The 24,665-nt window shown below is 43.6% G+C and overlaps 1 protein-coding gene across 7 annotated transcripts in view; it reads left to right on the forward strand.

Annotated features, from left to right (window-relative positions):
* LOC141095453 (ATP-dependent translocase ABCB1-like) overlaps positions 1-24,665 on the forward strand; it is a 724,951-nt gene that overhangs the window by 89,849 nt on the left and 610,437 nt on the right. For all 7 annotated transcript variants that reach the window (XR_012233391.1, XM_073581452.1, XM_073581451.1 and 4 more), the window contains exon 4: positions 8,812-8,875. Coding sequence is in view for 6 of the 7 variants with exons in the window: in XM_073581452.1 (XP_073437553.1) it covers positions 8,812-8,875 (64 nt within the window). In the remaining variant the exon portion in view is untranslated. The remainder of the gene's footprint in view (positions 1-8,811; positions 8,876-24,665) is intronic.

Genomic DNA, 24,665 nt, shown 5'->3' on the forward strand with positions numbered 1-24,665 from the left:
TTCAGTTTAATTTATGAAGGAAGCAAGAACTGCCAAAAATTAGAGACTCAGATACACCCTGTATTAGGCTGGTTCCATATGTCCTGATACTTCCAGTACCAGAAAAACTGGTACCAGAGATATCTGTGTCTGTGTGTGTAATACGTGCAGCACAAGTGTGGCAACCGTGTGCTGCATCAGTACCACACGCACTGGGCACCGGTACCACAGGCAGGGAAGCAGCGGTATAGTTAGCACTGTTCCAAGCTTCCAGTCGCAGAAGACAGCTCTCATCATTTTCCCCTTCTCTGCTGGCGATTAACGTGAGAAGGGAAGATTATGAGAGTTATAGTAAACTGATAACAGAGAGAGCAGGCAGCGTCTTATGGGACTATTACTCCCAATCAGCCTACACCTGCTGCCACTTATACTAATGAGAGCAGACGGCGGCTGATGGGAGTATTCCTCACCCACCGCCTGCTGTATCAATAAATGAATTAATTAATTTTAAAAAGCCTGGATTCCACAGTAATTTTGTTAACCAGACAGGAAAAACTGACAGCTGGGGGCTGCAACCCTCAGCTGTCATCATTAGCAATGCTGGTTTTCAAGAATAGAGGGGCCCCCATGCTGTTTTTTAAATTATTTAAATAATTTTTTGACAACCAGCTTAGCTAAAGCTGACAGTTGGGGGCTCGTATTCTCAGGTTGGTAACGGGCCATGGATGTAGACCCCCAGCTTAAAAATAGCAGCCTGCAGCCACCCATAAAAAAGGCATGTATTAGATGCGCCAATTGTGGTGCTTTGTCTGCCTCTTCCCACTTGCTCTGTAGTGGTGGCAAGTGCGTTTCTTATTTGTGGGGTTGAGGTCACCTTTTGTATTGTGTGGTGACATCAAGCCCATGGCTTAGAAATGGAGAGGTGTCTATAAGACTCCTCTCCATTACTAATCCTATAGTTATATGCTTTCAATTAAGACACAGCCAGAATAAAGTGTTTTATTTGAAATAAAACAAAATACAGTTTCCACTGAATTACACTGAATCCTTCATCTCCTGTAATTAAACAAAAATAAAAAACAACAATATCCCTCTCCTTTTGTCCCACGCCGTAATTCATGTCTGAGGGATAAATAGTTTTCAACCTGCACGGAGCCAAGATGCGACCATCCATGCTAAGAGCCACTGGTGAATGAGCTGCTGCAAACGCAGTATTAGTGACTAGCGGTGATGTCATTGAGGTTACTGCCGGTCACTGAGGCTGCATTCCCAGCTGGTTTAAACTGCGGTGACCTCAGCACCGTGGGAAAAAGTCACTGAGTTCACTGCAGTTGAAGCTCAGTGACTACACCACAGATCATGCTGAGAAATTCTCACGGTGATCTGCGGTCAACTCACTGAGCTGAACTGCGGTGAACTCAATGAATTTTTCCAATGGTGCTGAAGCCTTGAGGGTTATATACCAAGGGAATGTACTCCAGGCCTCAGAATAGCCTATGGGTGAGCAATATAATGCCAATAATTTTTTTAACAAGATTTTTGTGCACCATTTCTCCATCTCTTAGCAGGAAAAGAGCTATCGCAAAATCACGTGTTTTTGATTGAAGTTAATGGTAAAAACACAGGGAAAAAATACACAGATAATTGACATGATGCAGATTTTTCTGCACCAAACCTGCAAGTCAAAATTACTCAATGTATGCATGACACTTCAGGTTTCTCATTCACTTTGCTGGCATCAGGTTGTTTCACAAATCCGCGCAGAAAATCGCGACAAAAACACACCACATCTGCAACGTGTGCACACAGCCTAACATTTGGAACCAGTTTTTTGAGGCTTACATAGCAATGAAATCTACCTAATAATTTGTAAAAGTCTATGGATGAGCAATATAATACCATTAAATTTTTGAACAAGTGCTTTGAGGCTTATATAAGCAACAAACTGTACCCAAGAAGATGTAATACTCTATGGATGAGCAATATAGAGATAATTTGTTAACAAGTTTTTTGAAGGCTATAATTTATAAACCAACAAAATGTACTGCAAACCACAGAATAGTCTATGGGTGAGCAATAAAATACCGATAAAGTCTCTTGCACTTTCAGTATTTGGTGAGTATTTATTTATTTTTTTTTATCAGATAGTTTTTATTCACATTTTCATTATAACAAACAAGTGAAAAACAACTGTATCACCATCCATCCCACCCCCCCCAACACCCCACACCCCCTCCTGGTCCACAAAAGAAATAAGAAAATTATACACAAAAAGCACAAATCTTATGAAAATATAAAATACATGCACATAGACACAGTGGATAACAATGTCGACCAAAATAAGCTATTAGACGAATAGGTTCGTTGCTGGCAGACCCGGGGTGTCCAGCCAACCAGCCCAAATTTGCTCAAAAGTATTTGGTCTTCCCCTCTTAAGGTATATGGCTTTTTCTCTATAGAGTATATAGTTTAATTTATTGATGTATTCTGTTCGAGATGGCACCTTATCTGAAATCCAATGGTATGCTATCAGCTTCCTAGCAGCATAAAGTATTCTGGCAACTGCGGTTTGAAGGTATTCATCTCCCCCCACATCGTCCACATAACCCAAGACACAGACAACGGGATCTCTCGGGATATCATGTCCTGTAGTCACATTGATCAAATTAAGGACTAGAATCCAAAATACCTGTAGGCAGGGGCACGTCCACAACATATGTAAGATATCAGCATTCTCGAGCGTACATTTAGGGCACTGCGAATCCATCCTCATCCCCATATCAAATAACCATTTAGGGGTTCTATAAACTCTATAAAGAATATACAATTGGGACAAACGATTGGATTCGCTAAGAGACAGCCTAGGGACCATCTGCAGAATAGATTCCCATTGATCCCCTGAAATGGCGCCCAACTGTTGCTCCCACTTCGCCAGCGCTCCTATCGGATGCTTCACCAAAACCATTGAAAGAAGTCCACCGTACACAAACGAGATTAAACCCCTAGTGGATGCCTGCAGCCCGAGCCTGCTGACAATAGCATCCTGGTGTATAGATATGCTATTCATTTGGTCCTGCACTGTGTAGGCATGCCGCAACTGCAGATACTGGAAGAACATAGAGTGTTGGAGTGGAAAATCCCGTCTCAGTGTGTCAAAGGACTTAAAAACCCCATCCTCCACTAATTGTGACAGCCACCAGATACCTATTCGCCTCCATTGCGCAAAACCTTTAAGCGACCTCATTTGCGGCAAATACAGGTTATCCCAAATAGGGGAGTATTTTGTGAAACCCGTGATTCCTCTTAACTGTTTAATTTTATCCCACACTTTATTCATGAGAAGGACCGTAGGATATCTAGACGCCCAAGGTCTAAATCTGCCCGCCTCTAAGTTGGATAACAGCGACCCCTGACCCACAAGAGACCGGAAAATCAACTGGCCCCCCCCTGTCTCCGCTGGGAAGCCCTCCATTCCCCCCGCCATGTGCTGACATTGAGAGGAGAGAAAGTAGAGCCATGGATTGGGCAGCGCCAGCCCCCCCTCCTCTTTAGATTTTTGTAAATGTTCCAATTTGATCCTTGCACCCTTTTTTAACCAAATAAGTTCTCTAAATATCGCATTAATTTTGTAAAACCTATTTTGAGGGAGCCAGACTGGGGAGTTGTGAAGAACATACAGAAGCTGCGGCATGATCACCATTTTCAGTAAGTTCACTCTCCCCACCACAGAAAGATGCAACTTAGCCCAGGCCTTAACCTTCCCCTTAATCCTGGCCATCAGTGGCGAGAGATTCAAATATTCAAAATCCATTAGTTTATTAGATATCATAATACCCAGATATTTGAAAGTCGTTACAACCGGCACCTGTGTGACGTTGATTGGGATCGGATCTAAAGGGAGAATCGCAGATTTTTCCCAGTTAATAACTAGTCCCGAGACAGCGCCAAAAGAATTAAGGAGCAGCATCACATTATGTAGTGATCTATCAGGGTCAGCCAAGAACATAAGCAAGTCATCAGCATAGAGTGCTACCTTCTCCTCCTGTCCTCCGTATCTGAACCCCTCGATGCCCTTATCATATCTTATTCTGGAGGCCAGAGGCTCTATCGCTAAAGCAAAGAGTAGCGGGGACAGAGGGCAGCCCTGCCTCGTACCTCTATAAAGAGGAAAAGGGTCAGACAGTGATCCATTTGCTCGTATTCGTGCTTTTGGTTCGGAATATAGGAGCCTGATCCAGCTAATAAAACCCGGACCAAACCCCATACAGCGAAGTGTAGCCCAGAGGTAGGTCCACTCTACACTGTCAAATGCCTTGGCGGCAACCAGAGACAGGACCACCCTCCCCCCCGCATTATCCGCCTTCACCTGCATGTTCAAATACAGTCGCCTAATATTTATGGCCGTAGACTTACGAGGCATGAAACCCGTCTGATCCGAATGTACTAACGATTCCACCACCTTCGAAAGTCGAGTGGCCAAAACCTTCGCCAGGAGCTTAATGTCCACCGACAGGAGGGAAATGGGTCTATATGACGCCGGGAGTGTCGGGTCTTTGTCCTTTTTTGGCAGCACAGTAATAATAGCTTCCCGCATAGAAGATGGGAGAGCTCCAGAACTGAGACTGTTTTGAGTTCATTTTCCCCTCCGTCACTGAGGCCTGGTGAACTCCCTATTCTAGTGAAGGAAGGTAGTGAGCCTGAATATCAGGCACCTGGGACTAATGAAGACGATTGGCTGAGTGGAGTCACTGACTGGATTTAAGGCAGCCTATGCCCTTTCTGCCCTGCGGGTGATTTCTCTGTGGACTCTTGGACACCAGTCTGATTCCTGCTCTCCTAAAGCTAAGTTTTCTGTTTTGCCTTTTTGCATCTAAGATTTGTTTTTGTTTTTCTTGCTTTTTGGATTCTGCCACTCCCTGCTGGAGTGTGCAGTGTTCCGTGAGCTCTGTCTTCTGAAAGTACCTGAGTGCTGATTTAGTTTTTGAAGCTTAGTTGCTTCAGGGCCATTTTTATATCAGCTTGTTGGCTTTTGTCTCTGATAGGGTTTTGGCAGATTGCAGACAGCAGCCTTCCTATCCGTTCCTATCTAGGTAGTTTTTGGGCCCCGTCTTTGCTCAGCCTGTCTTTCTGTCTGTGTAAGTGTTTTCATCTTGCTTCACCGTCATTATATGTGGGGGGCTGCCTATTGCTTTGGGGTCTGCTCTGGGGCAATTAGATTTCCCCTTTCCTTCTTTAGGCCTATGTATCTCTCTGGCTGTGATCGAGGGGTCTAGGTCATCGTAGGAACCCCCCACGGCTACTGCTAGTTGTGTTGATAGGTTCAGGGGTCTGCAATCTGATAGTTGCCAACTTCTCTGGTTTTCAGGACTTAGCTAGCATTTCTGTTTTTGCCTCCTACGGTGACTCAATCATAACATGAGACTATCATTGAATACAGCCAGCAAGGTAGGGAGTAGTACAGATTTATACTTTTTGTACACCTCAACCGGTAAGCCATCCACCCCCGGCGCCTTACCATTGGACATAGATCCCAAAGCCTCTTCAAGCTCCCCCAAGTCCAGTGGTTCATCAAGCATACGTCTCGCCTCGTCAGATAGACGTGGGAGTTTAGCAGGCCCCAAAAAGTTGTCAAGGTCTTCAGTCGAGGCCCTGGTGTGTGAGGAGTATAACTCGGTATAAAAAGTCTCCAAAATTCTCAAAATACCCGGTGTGTCATTGAAAAGTTGCCCACCCACATCCCGAAGGCCGGCTATAAACGAGGACCCCCTCTGTGCTGAAGTTATAACCGAGAGCAAATGACCAACACTCTCCGCATTTTCAAAATATTGAACTGACTGAAACATACGTTTTCGTTTCGCAGTTTCTAGCGTCATTTTAGTCACCTTCAACTGTGCCTCTTTTAGCCTTTTCTGACTGGCGAGAGTGAATCGCATGGAGAGAGCCTTTTCCGCATCCTCCAGCTCATGAAATATAATCTGAGATTCTGCTCTGGAATTAGATTTAAGCTTTGAAATCTCACGTATATACATGCCCCGCAGGTATGCCTTCAGAGTCTCCCAAACAGTCAAACTAGATGCTGAACCCAAATTAAGCCTGAGATGTTCCTGTATCTCAAAGCTAAAGCTATCATTCTTATCCACTAGCTGCAGCCAAAACGGATTAAGTCGCCATAACGGTTTAGTTTTCAATCTATTATCCCCCCCCTTGATTGTAATGGACATGGGCGAGTGATCCGACACTGTTCTCGGCAAATAATTAACGTCTAAAATTATTCTCAGCATAAAATCATCACCTATAGCCAAATCAATGCGTGACACTGAGACAAAGGTAGAGGAGAAGCATGAATATTGGTAGACATCAGGATTACGACTTCTCCATAAGTCAGTCAGGGCTAGCTCATGTAACAAAACGCCGAAAGGCGTACGATTACCTCCCAGTTTCAGGGGTGCATGATTACCTCTATCCCAGTGGGAGTCCAAAACATTATTAAAGTCCCCCACCAACATATAAGGGACCCCCGGAAAGTCCCTCAACATGGTATGAATTTTATATATAACTTTGCTACTATAAGGCGGGGGGATGTATATAGAAATGAGTATCATTATCTCAGCAAAGAGTTTGCAGAATAGAAAGACGAATTGCCCCTCCGTGTCCACCACCACCTGATTGCATGTAAACTGGGCACCTGAACAGACCAGTATGCTAACTCCCCAGGAGTATTGAGAGTACGTGGAATGATACCCATGTTGTATCCACCTCTTATTTAATATACCAAGTGTCTCAGGAGTAAGATGCGTCTCTTATAAGCATACAACAGTTGGCTTCTGATCCATTATAAAGGAAAATATGGCCTGTCTTTTTACTGGGGACTTTAGCCCTCTAATATTCCAGCTAAGTATTTTAACATCACCCATTCTCAAATTGATAAACAGTCGGTGCCAACATCCACCGTGTCATAGTAGAGCTTACATTGTTGTGCACAAAAGTTACATAGGACCCGACAAACCCCTAGAACCCCCCTCCCCCCCCAGAACTTTCCCCAACATGTCCCCCGGCAGTGCCAAGGGTATTTCAACCAAGGGCGATGTTATTCCCTTCCACATCAGTCAACGGGCGTTTCACTTCCTAACTGCTGCCCACACATAACAGGATGAGTCCCCACAGCACATGGCAACCATCTATAGCAAAACGACAACATGTCGAGCAGTTTCCTGCAACCAAACCGAAAGTCAAGACACCAGACAGCGCAGAAGTGTCCAAAGTAGCAAATACATCATCAGCCGCATTCCCGGTCTTCCTCATCCTTCCTCAGCTGCTGTTCATTCAGATCCAGCCAGTCCATAGCATCTTTAGCATCCAGAAAAAAGTGAATTTTGTTCCGGGCCTCGACCTGCAGCTTGGCCGGGAATATCATAGAATATCGGATACCTATGGCCCTTAGATGTTTTTTGATGTCCATAAATTTAGCTCTCATTCTTTGGACTTCTGGCGAGAAGTCAGGGTAAAAAGAAACTCTGGAGCCATCAATAGAAAGGTCAGGATGTTCCCTTGAGTATCTAAGGATATTATCCCTGTCCCTATAGTGGAGAATTTTAGCCAAGATAGGCCTCGGTTGGTAACCAGGAGGAGGAGGGCGGGTAGGAATCCTGTGAGCACGTTCCACAGCATATAAATGAGTTAGATTATCAGATCCTATTTTCTCCTTAATCCAGGCTTCGATAAAAACAGTAGGATTTTTGCCTTCATAACGTTCAGGCATGCCAACAATGCGGACGTTGTTCCGTCTAGACCTGTTCTCTAGGTCATCAGTTTTGGCCCACACAGCAACCATATCTCTTTTAAGTTCTTTATGATGCTGCGCTGACTTAGACACAGTACCCTCCACAACTCCGACTCGTTTCTCAAGTTGCCCGGTTCTGTCTTTAACGGTGTGCAGTTCATGTCTCACATTTTGCATGGATTCTTATAAATAACCCAGCTGAGTGAGCACAGAAGAAATAGCAGACCCACACTGCATAACTGCTGTCAGCACATCTTTGATAGTAGGTTCAGTTGGCATTTGCAGCTGCAGTGCTTGGAGCTGGCTTTTGTTTTGCTCCACTAGTTCTCCCCAGTTGGCTGCAGCGTCCTGCTTCTCCCGACCTCTAGAGCCTGTGGCCTCCTCCTCTCCCCTCTCTCCCACCTCCGGATCTATACCTCCACCTGCAGACTCCAGCTCTTCATCTGTCTCCTGGAGGGACTCGCGCTCTGCCTCCTCCACTCTGGCAAAGCGTCTCAGCCGGGCTGCCACCTCCCTGTTCCTGGCCTCACTGTCTGCAGCTGCTTCCTCCAGAGCACGCACTGTGTTAGCAGCTCCATCTTGGGACCCAGGCCCCAGCTCATTAGTCACTCTTCTCTGACCTTTTTTTGGCATGATTTCGGGCTAGAGGCTGAATGTCTCTGTCCAGCGGCACCCGCAGGTCTCAGGAATGCACACAGATTAGTTACTGACCGTGCTGTGGGGATATAATGGCAGTAATCAGTAGCTGTGTGTGGAAGCTCAGCAGACCCACGTCCTCCTCACATGCTGCTAGGCCACACCCCTGGTGAGTATTTTACATCAGTGTTTGTAAGCCAAAACCAGGTGTGGAACAATCAGAGAAAAAGTATCATAGAATCACGTCACCCCTTCTGCATTTTTCACCCACTCCTGGTTTCGCCCATTTACTGTTCTTGCAGAGGGGCCCCTCTTCTGTTTTTGCAATTTGAACTGTATCTATATATTGCTTTTTATCTGTTTTATTTGTATGTATTAATGTTAACAAAAATAATTTTTATTTTAATTTGTTTTAGTAAAGAAGCAAACAATTCACATCAAAGAAAACCCCCTACAGAAATGGTGGGATTTCTGGAACTGGTCAGTTTTTTTTGTACTTATAAATAATAATAAAATATATATTTTAATATGTATTCTGGTTTTGGAAAACTACAGGGGTTGTCTAATATAGAAACATTATGTTTAAATATTCTATTTGAAAATTTTGAGATAACAGAGGGCGCCCCTGTTCTGGGCAACCTTCATTATTCTAAGGGAAAGGTGGTTGCAAAAAGCATCTTTCATTTGAAAGACATACTATATCCATGAACAGCAGATTGATTTAAAAATTCTTGTGATGCTTAAATGACCTTGTTGTTGTGCTGTAGGGGAATTGAACACCAATATTTGCAGAGTACAGGTTATTGCTGAGGATTTCACCAGCCAGGCAGTTTGTGCTAAATTCAAACGGCTGTCTTATAATAATCTTGCATGGTTATCACATAACCAAGGCCCAATTCCATACGTAGAAATCACAGTGCATTATAGCAAAAGTCTTTATAGGGCCCTCTTCACATGTGCCTCCAAAATAAAAAATTTGGTTCAGTAGACAAGATCATACTTCACAACTTTTAAAATCAGGGAGAGAGACACCCAAGTACAGAGTAATTGTGCCACTATTAAAGCCCCTTAATGTTCTCAGTTACTGTATGTTACTGTTTTACCATTTTTCATGGTCCTTATAGAATGCAGTGCACTCAAAGTTATCCCCTATACTGCATGATACTCCTAAAGTGAATTTCCTCTACAATTTCACCCCACAGTCCCCCTCCACACACAGTATGATGCTTCCACAGTGCCTCCAGCAAAGTATGATGCTTCCACAGTGCCTATCACAAGTTATGATGCTGCCAAAGTAACTCCAGCACAATATAATACCTACCATGCCTCTAAAGTTCCCCCCCAGACTACATTATGCCCCCCATAAACAGCATAATGGCTCTACTGTCCTTTTTATACAGTATGATGATCCACACAGGCAGTATGAGGGCCTCACAGTGCCACACAGAGCATGATATTTCCCACACAGCATAAGGTCTCCCGCACAATATGATGTTTGCCCTTACACAAAGTATAGTGTAACCCTGTTAAAAATACTTATTCTCGCATATTTACTTATAGTTGTGGCCAAAAGTATTGACACCCCAGCAATTTTGTCAGATAATACTCAGTTTCTTCCTGAAAATGATTCCAATCACAAATTCTTTGGTATTATTATCTTCATTTAATTTGTCTTAAATGAAAAAACACAAAAGAGAATGAAGCAAAAAGCAAAACATTGATCATTTCACACAAAACTCCAAAAATGGGCCAGACAAAAGTATTGGCACCTTCAGCCTAATACTTGGTTGCACAACCTTTAGCCAAAATAACTGCGACCAACCGCTTCCGGTAACCATCAATGAGTTTCTTACAATGCTCTGCTGGAATTTTAGACCATTCTTCTTTGGCAAACTGCTCCAGGTCCCTGATATTTGAAGGGTGCCTTCTCCAAACTGCCATTTTTAGATCTCTCCACACGTGTTCTATGAGATACAGGTCTGGACTCATTGCTGGCCACCATAGAAGTCTCCAGTGCTTTCTCTCAAACCATTTTCTAGTGCTTTTTGAAGTGTGTTTTGGGTCATTGCCCTGCTGGAAGACCCATGACCTCTGAGGGAGACCCAGCTTTCTCACATTGGGCCCTACATTATGCTGCAAAATTTGTTGGTAGTCTTCAGACTTCATAATGCCACACACACGGTCAAGCAGTCCAGTGCCAGAGGTAGCAAAGCAACCCCAAAACATCAGGGAGCCTCTACCATGTTTGACTGTAGGGACCGTGTTTTTTTCTTTGAATGCCTCTTTTTTTTCTCCTGCAAACTCTATGTTGATGCCTTTGCCCAAAAAGCTCTACTTTTGTCTCATCTGACCAGAGAACATTCTTCCAAAACGTTTTAGGCTTTTTCAGGTAAGTTTTGGCAAACTCCAGCCTGGCTTTTTTATGTCTCGGGGTAGGAAGTGGGGTCTTCATGGGTCTCCTACCATACAGTCCCTTTTCATTCAGATGCCGACAGATAGTACGGGTTGACACTGTTGTATCCTCGGACAGCAGGGCAGCTTGAACTTGTTTGGATGTTAGTCGAGGTTCTTTATCCAACAGCCGCACAATCTTGCGTTGAAATCTCTTGTCAATTTTTCTTTTCTGTCCACAACTAGGGAGGTTAGCCACAGTGCCATGGGCTAACTGTGTCTTGATGACACTGCGCACGGTTGACACAGGAACATTCAGGTCTTTGGAGATGGACTTGTAGCCTTGAGATTGCTCATTTTTCCTCACAATTTGGTTTCTCAAGTCCTCAGACAGTTCTTTGGTCTTCTTTCTTTTCTCCATGCTCAATGTGGTACACACAAGGACACAGGACAGAGGTTGAGTCAGAGTCAGAGGTTGATGACACTGCGCACGGTAGACACAGGAACATTCAGGTCTTTGGAGATGGACTTGTAGCCTTGAGATTGCTCATTTTTCCTCACAATTTGGTTTCTCAAGTCCTCAGACAGTTCTTTGGTCTTCTTTCTTTTCTCCATGCTCAATGTGGTACACACAAGGACACAGGACAGAGGTTGAGTCAACTTTAATCCATGTCAACTGGCTGCAAGTGTGATTTAGTTATTGCCAACACCTGTTAGGTGCCACAGGTAAGTTACAGGTGCTGTTAATTACACAAATTAGAGAAGCATCACATGATTTTTCGAACAGTGCCAATACTTTTGTCCACCCTCTTTTTTATGTTTGGTGTGGAATTATATTCAATTTGGCTTTAGGACAATTCTTTTTGTGTTTTTTCATTTAAGACAAATTAAATGAAGATAATAATACCAAATAATTTGTGTTTGCAATCATTTTCAGGAAGAAACTGAGAATTATCTGACAAAATTGTAGGGGTGTCAATACTTTTGGCCACAACTGTATTCAGGACTTGTTACTAGATGTGATACTCTAAAATATGACAATGTTTCTTATAAAAAAAATGTAGTGGTTTATTTGGATTCTTCTACCAAAAAAACATCATTGCAGGAAAACAAAATAGATAAAATAGTTACATTGTCCATATCAAAATTTGTATGCTTCTTTCTTGGAATTCTGAATGGAAAAGGTGTCTGTCTCTGTCAAAAGCTTCTCTTGAAGTCACACGTGGTGATTAAGTTACATACCAACTGTTCATTCAACTTAGTGTCCAAGTAAGATGTCCCCTCGAGTATGTCTGATGGAAGTGAAGAAGAGAATGACCCCCCTTCTTCTTGTAGCCATGTTAAATATACGTCCCACAGGGCACATGTTCTCTCTATATATGGGGTTGACATGTACCATGAGCTAAATTTACAGAAATAACATATGTAATGTCAGCGAAAGTCAATGTGCTCAGTACAGAATTGAGTTGTAGTGTGATAATTTAAATTAATAACCGATAATTAATATTTAACAATTCCTCCTTTTGAGGGTGACAGACATCAATTGGAACCCTCAAAGTAGATAAGTTCATCTTTAGGATAATCCGAACTTCTTTCTTATTTTTTCTTCTTTGGCAAAATAATTTAATATCAATAATAATAATAATATCAGATTAATGTTATACGTACTCAATAACGTAATGATGTGAATTCATGTTATGGTAAGCCGTGAACAATATTCATATAAAATATGTATAATTATACTTCCCTAAATCTAAATTGAAGCATCTCAGGTCCAGTCATCATCATCTGATGTCATCTGGTCTTCATTTTGATGTCTTCTGTCTTCTTCTTGGTTCTTTTAAAACACAGTCTTTATATTATAATTCCTTTGAAATATCATATAGATGTTGTAGAAATCATGTCGTGTGTCAAATCAAAGTCCATAAATTCAAATGTTGATAAGAAAACAAAGTCTATGGATGAAATGTAGCTTTAATATCTGTGCAGTGTCACCTTTAAAGACCTGGACTTACATTGGCTCGCCTTGGATATTTCTGGAATCCTCCATTGGCACTGGTCTTAGAACAGGTGTGACATCTTTGGTCAGCAAAGCAAGGGTTAAAATGACTCTTCCTTGCTAAACATAGCACCATAACCAGTCTTTAGTCCTAATGCACAGGACACATGTCAGGGTTGCAGCTTCCTGATTACCTTATTGTTCACCAGCTTTATCGAAGCTTTGCCGGTGATAGGAAACCACTGGAACTTGATAAAAACGTGATAACACAGTTCATCTCAGCATCATAGCATCATTGTCCTCTGATTGTCAGGTTAGATACTGCAATCATGGCTGTCAATGATGGATACTGCACTTGTAATTGACACAGTCTATTTCTCAGAAATCACAGCTTTGTTTCCTTCTGGGACTTCTGGATAGCGTTCTTCTTCTTGCAACTGTTAAGAATCAATTAAATTTAGAGATATGAAAAGTCTTTATTAACTTAATTTCAGTATCTTGCTTGAAGTCTTCATTCCCTATTCTATACCAAATCTAGTAATTTTCCTAACCTATAATATCACAGCATACCATAGTAATCAGTAATATTCATATAATTATTATCAGAATTTGTACCGTATATGGATTTCATGTTTGGAATAATAAACAATAATAAATGATAATACAATGTTAACCATATTCTTCAACAATGTTAACTATATTCTTCAAGTGATAGAACATTTTTTAATGTCATAGGTGTAATTACCTTTTTCAACCCATAGGTGTCAGTGTGTTTTATGTAACAAGTGTTTTCATCTTTATTACTAAAACTTTATTAATAGAATATTTATTAGACAAATAATATGTAAGGCAACTTTCACACTTGCACCTTTTTGCACAGCGTATCGAGCGCACATGAAACGTAAATGCTGCGTTTTCTTGTAGCATTATTGTGCGCATTACGACAAAAAAATCGCAGCGTTTTTATGCGTTTAACAGCGTTTCTTCATGCGTTTGCATTTTTTATGCGCAATGGTGTCACTTCACGGGAGAAAAAATCCTTGAAAAATTCTTACAACACACTCCACCAATGGGACAGCAGTGGGCGTGTCTTATGGAAATTCTTTATATAGACCCTGTTTACAGCTGAATTCTTCATATTTGCTTGCATTTGCCTTGTGAAACATGGCTCTGCGCTGGAAGAATTTTTACTTTGACTTGGATCTGGACATCAGGATGGCTCAGGCTTATGCAGTTGCTTGCCATGAACAGAGGGAGAGAGAGAGGCAGCGAAGACGGCAGCGGCGGCGTTTGTGGATACATCCCATTATTGAACTCCGGGAGAGCCGTGGAGCGTACCACACCCTCTACAATGAGCTACAGGCAAACCCGGAGAAATTTACAGATTATACCCGGATGTCACAACAAAGCTTTAATGATTTGCTTGGTCGGGTCCAAGAAGCCATCCGGAGACAGGACACGCAGCTCCGGCGTGCGATTACTCCTGAGGAATGACTACTGGTTACATTACGGTACGTAGTATTGCAAAACCAATGCCTGCAGAATTTTCTTTGTTGTGACATGTACTATTACAAATCTGGCAGAATTATAGTTCTGCCATATATTTAACAAAAAGCTGCAGTTTTTTTATGGCATGTAATGAACAAAAGGCTGCAGATGTATTTTTATAAACTTTTTTTTTTAATTTATTGTTGATGTTTTTAAAATCCATATACAAAAGTAATATTTGTTGTTTTTTCTTTGTTTCCCAGATTCCTGGCAACTGGAGAAACACTCTCTTCACTCCACTTCCAGTACCGTACTGGAATCTCCACGTTGTCTGAAATTGTAGCGGACACCTGCCAGGCTTTGTGGAATCTTCTCTGTCCAGAATTCATGCCCCTGCCCACCGCAGAAAAGTGGTTGGAAATCACCACAAAATTCTGGACAGTATGCAATTTCCCCAACTGTTTGGGAGCGGTGGATGGGAAACACATCCGGATTATCAAGCCAAAAAGAACTGGATTGGAGTACTACAACTATGAAAAGTACTTTTCTACAGCACTCATGGCCATTTTGGATGCAGACTGTATGTTTGTAGCAGTGGACATTGGGGCATTTGGCAGTGGAAATGACTCCTGTCAGGGTCCTGACAGCACCGGCGTACAGCCTCCGCTAAGCAGGGACTCACCCGCACCGTAGGGACCCCTGGGGACAAGAACAGCCCGACAATAAAGATGCACGGGACCTGAATGTAGAAGATTAGAAAGCCGGCACAGGACCTACGGTCATGTGAGCGGTCATGTGACTGCAAGGGGGCGGGGCTAGCATCCTGCTTTCAGAGGAGGAAGAAAACTCAGAGTCGGGCAAAGCAGAGGTCAGGCACAATACAGGCAAGCGAGGTACAGGGGGGATAAACAGACGGGAGGTCAGACAAAGCCAAAGGTCATACACAAGATATCAATACAGTACCAGGGATGAGACAGAATGGACAGTCAGGGCCAAGCAGAGATCAAAACTCAAATGGACATAGAAGGTACCAAGCAGAATCCAAAGCGATATCCAGAGAACAGACCGAGTCATACATAGGGAATCAAGCAACCAGAACACAGCACTAACACACTCAGGGGTCACCACACAATGCCAAGGGGGAAAGTATAACTGACGGGGGATGGGAGCTTCCTGAGACTATAAGAAGCCTCCCAAGAACCAATGAGAGGCCACCCTAATAGGTCCCAGGTGTGCAGGTGAGAGTCTGCACTGCGATCAGAACATTAACCCCAGAAGTGCCGGTCACCCAGCACTGGTATCATGACAACTCCCAGGCCTTTAAGAACTCGGACATGGGCCAGAGATTGTATGGCAACCAATTTAATTTTCCCATGCCACGTCCTCTTCCCAACACCGAACCTCCGCCACAGCCCTTTGTAATAGTTGTGGGTGAGGCATTCCAGATGTGCCAAAACATGCTCAAGCCCTACTCCAGCTGGGATTTGGAGCACACAAAAATAATTTTTAATTACAGGCTGACCAGGGCCAGAAGAACTGTTGAGTGTGCCTTCGGTATTCTTGTATCCAGATGGCGCATTCTCGCCACAGCCATTAATCTAAAACTGGAAACAGTGGATGAGGTGGTGAAGGCCTGTGTGGTTCTACATAATTTTGTCATGGCTAGAAAACATCCGAACTTAGATCTTGATGATGTTGCTCCTAACCCATTGCCTGAATTTACTCAGCACCCTCTCAGGTCATCGGTTGAAGTTGGCCAAATGAGGGACCAATTTGCGGCCTACTTCATCTCGGATGTAGGCCGGGTGGAATGGCAAGATCAAATGGTGTAAAAAATTTTTCTTGTTGTTGGGTTAATAAAACAATGTTTTGATACCTGTACTGAGTGCATTGTGTCTTTTTACACTCCCAATAGTATTATCAACTCGCCAGGTGTACCAGTCAAATTATGATGCTGTGTTTTGTGCATCATGAATTTACTAGTACTCCTGACCAGGTGACTATACATACACAAACAAGTTGTATCACCGTTATCATCTCGACAGTGTGTTCAATTAGCAGCGACGGTGGAGAAAATGCAACTAATATTTTTGTCACATGGACCAATTTAGAAAAAAAAAAATTGTTGATGCACTGGCATCCTTTACATTTTCTTACACCAAAACATGTGACTATAAATATTATTTGTATGATTATCACTGTGGCTTGAGTTTGAAAACACACTGGAGACATAATAGAGTTTATACAACTTCTACCATACCTAGGCCTGGTGTATAACGCATATTGAGTTCACAAAGTTATCACACATGGGCATGACAATACACATTACTTAAACTGCAGCATCTACAAAGTCTGCTTCAAATAATGTATATGGAGAGTTAAGCAACGCTGCAGGTTAAAACTCATGTGTATTCACCTGCCCAGGTGTGATAGTGATGATGATACAAGGCCAGGGTATTGGTGAAGTAAATATAACATTTATTTTAAGCATCAGGTCATCAGTTTATTCCACACACTTAAATAGAGTATGTTGTTAATTACTAGGTATATCTACAATCCCCTTGCCTTGTCTCAAAAATAGTTAAATGATGATGGTACAAAAAAGGCAAGGTAACAATAGATATGCCTTGCACTCAACACCATCCTCTATGCCAGGGTTTCCAAAATATAGTCCTAAATGTCCACCAACAGATCATGTTTTAATGGTTTCCTTTTTTTTGGGTAAGGTGAAGCAGTTATCACCGGAGTTATGGAATTACTTAAAACATGATTTGTTTGTTGGCCTTGAGGACTGGAGTTGGGGAACCCTGCTCGATTCAGTCTGTGCAATATTATATGATTGAAGAGACTGGTGCTGAAAATACAAGTCACATAGATTTGTTTTTTTGACACCAGATATCTTGATTACTGATGTTTCTTGTGTCAGTCTTGGACATATGTGTTGTCAAAAAAAACAATCTATATGACTTGTATTTTCCACACCAGTCTCCACATTATTCTAATATTGCACAGACTGAATCGAGCAGGGTTCCCCAAATCCAGTCCTCAAGGACCACCAACAGATCATGTTGTAAGAAATTCCATTGTTCCGTTGATAACTGCTTCACATGAGTGAAAAAAATGGAATTCCTTACAACATGATCTATTGTTGGACCTTGAGGACTGGATTTGGGGAACCCTGCTCAATTCAGTCTGTGCAATATTAGAATAATGTAGAGACTGGTGTGGAAAATACAAGTCATATAGATTGTTTTTTTGACAACACATATCTCCAAGACTGACACAAGAAACATGTCTCAGTAATGGAGATATCTGGTGTCAAAAACAATAATCTATATGACTTGTATTTTCCACACCAGTCTCTACATTCTTGTAATATTGCACAGACTGAATTCAGCAGGGTTCCCCAACTCCAGTCCTCAAGGACCACCAACAGATAATGTTGTAAGTAATTCCATTGCTCCGTTGATAACTGCTTCACATGAGCCAAAAAAATGGAATTCCTAACAACATGATCTGTTGGTGGACCTTGAAGGACTGGAGTTGGGGAACCCTGCTGAATTCAGTCTGTGCAATATTACAAGAATGTAGAGACTGGTGTGGAAAATACAACACATATCTCCAAGACTGACACAAGAAACATGTCTCAGTAATGGAGCTATCTGATGTCAAAAATGCTAAGTGTACGGCGCAGTGTGTGTAGTCGGCCATTGACACAGTAATCAATCCATTTTTTTTGAAAGCAGAATTGCACATTTATTTTTCCACAAAAAAAAAAAAAAAATTTAATTAGGAGTGACGTTTTGGGGAAGATTGGGATACTTTGGGGGTGTGGAGAGACGAGGAACAGCTGGAGGTTGAGGAAGGGGTTCTAGGAGACGGGGCAACGAAAGTACTTGGGGAAGGGAGCTCTGGAATGGACATGGAGGCAGGTTGAGACACATTAGGAGGAGAGGGTGGATGGGCAAACAAAGTTCTTTTTTTTCTTTGGCGCAGGAGTATCCTGCCTGGACCGACTTCCACCCTGTGACCGCCTTACTTTGCTCGACCGCTTGGAGATGGTGGACCGTGGCGTTGACCTGTAAAAGATGGAATGTGGGTCACCACTCTGCTGCTCTGTGGTGGTGGTGGCGGTGCTCCTAGAAGTGGCAGTGGCGGTGCTCATAGTTATGTTGGTGCTCATAGAAGTGGCGGCGGTGGAGGTGATACGAGGAGACAAACTTGTGTCGGTGCTCAAAGAAGTGGCGGTGGCGGTGATCCTTGGAGACAAAGTCGTGTCAGTGCTCCTAGAAGGAGGCTGCGTGTCGGTGATCCGAGCAGGAGAAGTTCTAGCGGGACTCCTAGGAGGAAAATTGGTGGCAGTGCTCTTTGGATGAGGAGTGGTGGTGGTGCTCCTTTGATGAGTAGTGGCGGTGCTCCTTTGATGAGGAGTGCTGGCGGTGCTCCTTTGATGAGAGTGGCTGGCTGTGCTCCTTTGATGAGAAGTGCTGGCTGTGCTCCTTTGATGAGGAGTGCTGGTGGTGCTCCTTTGATGACATTGACTGGTGGTGTCGGTGGCCCAAGAAGGTTCTGTGGTGGTGTTGCTCCAAGCAGGTGGTGCAGTGGCTGTGGTGGTGCTCCATACAGGAGCAGCGCTTGCCATAGGGTGGTGGCAGAGGAGTGTCCAGCAGCACTCGGACTTGAGGTGGTGTAGTGGTGTCTGGCTTGGCTTGGAATGCAGGTGGCCATGCAGTGGTATGCAGCAGAAGTCAGTAGGGAGGTGTAGCGAGTCAGTGGTGGCACTGTTGGTAATGACACCACTGACTGCTTCACATACCGATTCTGCTGCAAAGCCTGCAAGTAAGCAGTGTTGCAGGCCTGCAACACACTCAGCTGTTGCTCAGGACTAAGGTGTTCCGCCATGCCCTATTCAATTTTACTAAAAAAAATGGTGCGCTGGTCTGTTGTGGTCGGCCTCAAAGCGGTCAAGGAGCTGGTCGACAGAGTTGAAGCGGTTTTCCATGTGGTTAAAACCACGTTGCATGAGTGAAAAACCACCTTCGACTCTGTCAGACAGCGACTTGAGGCTGGCATGAAAGGCCTCGCTCAAGTGCATAAAATCGGGCAAGACATTTCTTTCCAAGGTCCTCTGCCGCTGGCGGGTAGTGCCCGCATAACCAGTGACAGAGACCTGGGAAAGGGGAACACCTGCTTGAACAGCTTCCTGGTCAACAGCTGTCCGTGTTTCTGACCTGCAAGCTGTTTCCTGGCTGTCGGATGGCTGGGACGGGTCCGAGGTCGACCGATGAAGGATCGCTCCAGGGACAGGTTGCAGGGTGCTGCTCCAAGTGTGGTGGAAAGAAAGGGAAAACATTACTATCATGCATTAACAAGAAGCATCAGCTGTGGAATAGAAAAGCACATAGTAATAAAAAAAAAAAAATAGTACTCTGCTGGCAAGGATCTGTATCAGAAAAGCCAACTCGCAATAATAGCGGTACTTTCTTCTGCGCCTTGCCGCTGAACCACTGCGAACCTGTCCCTCAGCACGAACATCAGTGTTGAAGCGGTCCTTCATCGAGCGCCAACGTGTGCGGACTTTGCTCACTGTTGGAAAAACAAAGAAAAAATAATAGACAATGCACTGAAGGCAACATAATTATCAGCGCACACACACCTGATAGAACTTTGCAAACAGTCAATGCGGCAGCACAAAATAATTCTACACACAATGCAGTCACTTTTGATCCTGAGGACACTGTTATGTTTCCTGCTAGAATATATGTAGCAGCAAACACAACCGTATCATCAGGAGCAAGAGTGAAAGCAGGATCAATACTGCAGTTCAATACACAAAGCAATCACTGTTTTCCAGAAGGCATTGGTGTGTTTGATGCAAGAATATATCTTGCCACAAACATACCTGTACCATCTGGACCAAAAATCAATGCAGCTTCAAGACAGCAGTTCAATACACAAAGCAATCACTGTTTTCCAGAAGGCATGGGTGTGTTTGATGCAAGAATATATCTTGCCACAAACACACCTGTACCATCAGGTCCAAAAATAAATGCAGCATCACAGAGCAGCTTTATACTTACTGAACACCCTTTTTGAAGTTGGAGAGACGCTGTCCCAGCCATCCATCATCGCTGCGGCCACCTCATTCCAGAGCTGCCGGGTCACCACTGTGTCTTTGTACTGCTAATCACGGCTGTCCCACAACGGGATACGCTCCTCAACAAGGCGGATCAGGTGCTCATTGTCGATGTAAAATTCTTCGTCATCCCATTGTGGTACCTAGAAAAAAAAAATTAGAATCTTTGTAATTTTGGACAATGAAAAAGATAGAAAAAGAAACAGAGAAGAAGCAAGATAAAAGATGAAAATAAAGACATAAAAAAAAAAATACAGAGGAAAGACTATATACTAACACTGCGTCTTCTCGCCACGACTTGGCTACGCTGCTCCCGCTCAGACTGCTCCTGCACTTCACCTTCACTGGCCATGTCTGATGTCTGTAAAGAAAAAAAAATTATTACACATTTCTAGAGGCAGCAGCTAAACTTACCCAAAGGCAGCAATATCCTCACCTCACGATCAGCTTGGGCCAGTTTTTGCCGAGATGGCGAATAGACCGATCCAGAAGAAGACATGCTGAAATTTAAACAAAATATACATTAGTACATAATAAATTGTAAAGGACACACACATTATGTTGAAGAATACTCACATTTTGGCTGCTGAAGCTTGAATCCAAGGCTCTTGTCTTGTCTTCTATTCAAGGCTGTCTGTAGCTGCTCTTCTCTTACTCTCTGTAACTGCTCTTATCTTCAAGTCTGTAGTGGTGTGGCCCTGAAGACACCTTCTTTTATCAACACTCCTCTCAAACAATGTTGCTTGTTTAGGGGGAGGTTTAAACAACTGTCTAGACATTGTTTACTCAAATCACATGTGCGCACAAAGCGCTGACGTGCACACATCCAAGCGCACGCCAGCGACCCCATAGACTGTAATGCTTTTTTTGGGCACACACTGTGTGCACGCGTTTTTTTAACAATGTAGGCGGAACAAAAAATGCAACATGTAGCATACGGCGCACCTGGGCGCACAATGGAAAATGCGCAGCGCACACTAAACGCTGATGAGCGCGTGCAATCGCAAGACCCTGTGACCACCATGTTAGATATATGGGAACATTGCGCGTGTGCCCGATAGCGCACAATGCGCTGCGCGATAAACGCTAGTGTGAAACCAGCCTAAGAATGTATAGTCATGAACTAAAATAAGAACATATGAGTGAATGAATGAATGAATGAATTGTTGTATATAACTCAGAATTGAAACATTTTTCCCTTATAATGGAACCATATCATCGCTATATTTAATGAAGCAATATTCTCATACTAGAAATTACTTTATTAAATATTGATGTTTTTTCCTTGATTGAGAGAAAAAATAAAAATTTAAGAATTAAAAATAGTGCAAAAATAAAAAATGAAAATGAAAAATAAGAATAAAATAAAAATAAGAATAATAAAAATAAGGTCTTTATATGTTGATGATGACGAATGCTGAGTAGTTATGTTCTCAGTAACATATACCTTTAATATTTCCATTATCTGGATTATTTCATATTTGTCATAAACTTGTGTTACCAAAATATTCAAATTATGCAACTTTGCTTGTAGTACTCTTCTTAGTATAAAGAAATGACTCTTTATAATACTTAATGTTATTATACCCAATATTATACCATTGTGCCTTATTTATATATCTTCTTTATTAAAATGTGTGAAGAAGAGGTATTAATCAAATGTGATGATGTAATCAGGATCAAAAACACATTTCCCCCTTAATACCAAACAAAAAAATATTGTTTTATGAAATAATTCACTTATCGAAACCAAATTGAAAAATAATGAATTTATAAATTATTTGTGCAAATTCTATACTTGCTTTGTACCATGTATTTTTCTGAAGATGTGTACCCATCTATGTAACCATTAAAAGTAAAATTGAATATCAAAAAATTATTCTTTGGAGAAAATTAATCTAAATGTAGACTTTCTTAAACCATTTTGATGTGTGATTACAATTATCCGCAATTAACTAAATCAAGAAATAACAATTACTAAAGAAATATAGAAATATATGTTATATAGATAGTATTTCATTTTGTATCTTAATATTTTAATAATTAAACTGATTTTTATTATCTAATTTATAAAGCTCAATGTGAGTTTGTATGTATGTATGTATGTCCGGGATTGGCATCCGCACCGTCGCAGCTATAGCCACAAAATTTTTCACAGTCAAACGTCTGGACCCCGAGAGCGTTATAGGCTATGTTGTGAGGCAAAATTTTAACCCTGCACATTCCAATTCACCAAACAATTTTGCCCCTATCTACATAATGGGGCAAAAATGTATGTATGTGTAGGGAGGAGGACCCCCACAGAGTGTCCGGGCCGGAACCAAGGGGACCGCCATCTGAGGTCCTAAGGAAACAGTACCCGGGGAACAGAGGAGGAGAGTGGACTGTTGAGAGTGACAGGACAGCAATGGTAGGGGTGAGTATAAAAGGGACAGGGAGTGCACAGAGGAGTCAGTTGGTGATATGTCAGACACGGAGGGGGCGTGAGAGAAAGGGAAGGACACTGACAGTTGAGATAAGACACCAGCAGCAGAGGGTAGATACGGAGGAAAGAGGCGCCGAGCTTACCGACAGGGGACTGCCTCTTCACCCCATCCCGGGTTGCGATCTGCCCCCGGTCATCCTCGGCCGTTACCGCTGAGCTCGAGCCCTCTGCCGCCTGTCCGCTCCCTCTCCTGGCTGCTGCCATCCCCCTTCAGCCCGTGGCTGCGGCCTGCCCGCTGCCACCTGCGGACGCTGCCGTTTCACTTCAGCCCGTGGTTGCGGCCTGTCTATCACCACTCACAGCCACCTTCACCCCGCTGCAGTCGGCAGTTGGGGCCTGTTCCTCGTCAACAGAAACACTCTGTACACAGCCTCAGGCTGTGCGCATGGCCAGTAAACCACCACCCTTGAGGACTGCGACACAACCTTGCTTGGGGACAGGAGTCCCATTGAACTCGCAAACAAGCGCAACCCCGCTGTTACAACAGGGGGTTACTTCATCTCTGGACTCCATCAGGGCCTGTTGTGCCCCAACTCCTCCTGGGCACTGGAACGCCCGAAGATTACTCCAAACCTTCAGCAGCTGGGCCCAGTGGCTGCGACGCCAAGGCAGCCTCATCAAAGACGCCACAGCAGCCTTATCAAAGACGCCAGAGCAGCCTTATCAAAGACTCCAAAGCAGCTTCATCAGCAACGCAGCTTCCACAGAGCCACCGAGGGATGTCAGGACGGATAAGTGACATTATAGAGTATAAGGACCCGTAGACGGCCATACCATGGCCCCATAGTAACCGGCCTCGGCCGGGTTAGTCGTGTTCTTTGCAAGTAGTGTTTGGTTGTACTGTGTCCCTGCAAGGACAAGTGTTGTTACCCCTTTTTGGTTGCTTAGTATAGCCCTAGCTGCTTCAAATTATAAAAGTTTGCTTTTCAAAGTTCAACCAGTCTCGCGTCTCATCACTGCATCCTGCGAACCTGCTAGTACCTATATATGTATTGGCATCTGCATCGTCGTAGCTACAGCCACAAAATACTCACCACACTCGGGGATATGAACACACACACAAAATATGCCACACAATACTGTGGGGAGGAGGACTCCCAGACAGTGACTGGGCTGGTACCCAGGGGACCGCCATCAGGGTTCCTGAGGGAACAATCCAGAACAGCAAAGGGAGAGACATGACTGGAGTTGTCAGGGCAACAGGGGGCAGGGCGAGGACAAAAGGAGCAGGGGGCGCGCTCAAGTGGCAGTTGGGAGAGAGTGTGACAGGAGGCAGGAAGCTGGTTGATTTGAGGGGACACGGACAGGGGCCTGTGAGGAGGATACTGCGCACTCACTGACAAGTGAGACATGAGAGACTTTTACCGGAGGCCGCTTCCCGCCCACATTCACAGAGAGACACGCCCGCCGTCCCCCACCCTTGTGAGACAGATCCCTTACCTCAAGTCGCGGCTGCGGCTACGCATAAAATGGTCACAGAGGCTTGGACACTGCCCCCCCAGCCTTCTCCCACCGCGGCAACCCTGTCATCACCGGCCTCAGGGGACGCCACCTCGCCATAGGCGACATTAGGGGCCTTAGCGGAGGACGGCCACTGGACATTTAGGGGAACTGCGTTATTACCGCGCCCCACTGGCATAGTTTCTTCAGGGCCTATTGCACCCCACCGGCATTGTTTCTTCAGGGCCTGTTGCGCCTCACCGGCATCGTTTCTTCAGGGCCTGTTGCGCCCCACCGGCATCGTTTCTTCAGGGCCTGTTGAGCCCCACCG

This window comes from Dendrobates tinctorius, unplaced genomic scaffold, assembly GCF_039654945.1.
Source record: "Dendrobates tinctorius isolate UK_male_01 unplaced genomic scaffold, ASM3965494v1 ptg000070l, whole genome shotgun sequence".
Lineage (NCBI taxonomy): Eukaryota > Metazoa > Chordata > Amphibia > Anura > Dendrobatidae > Dendrobates > Dendrobates tinctorius.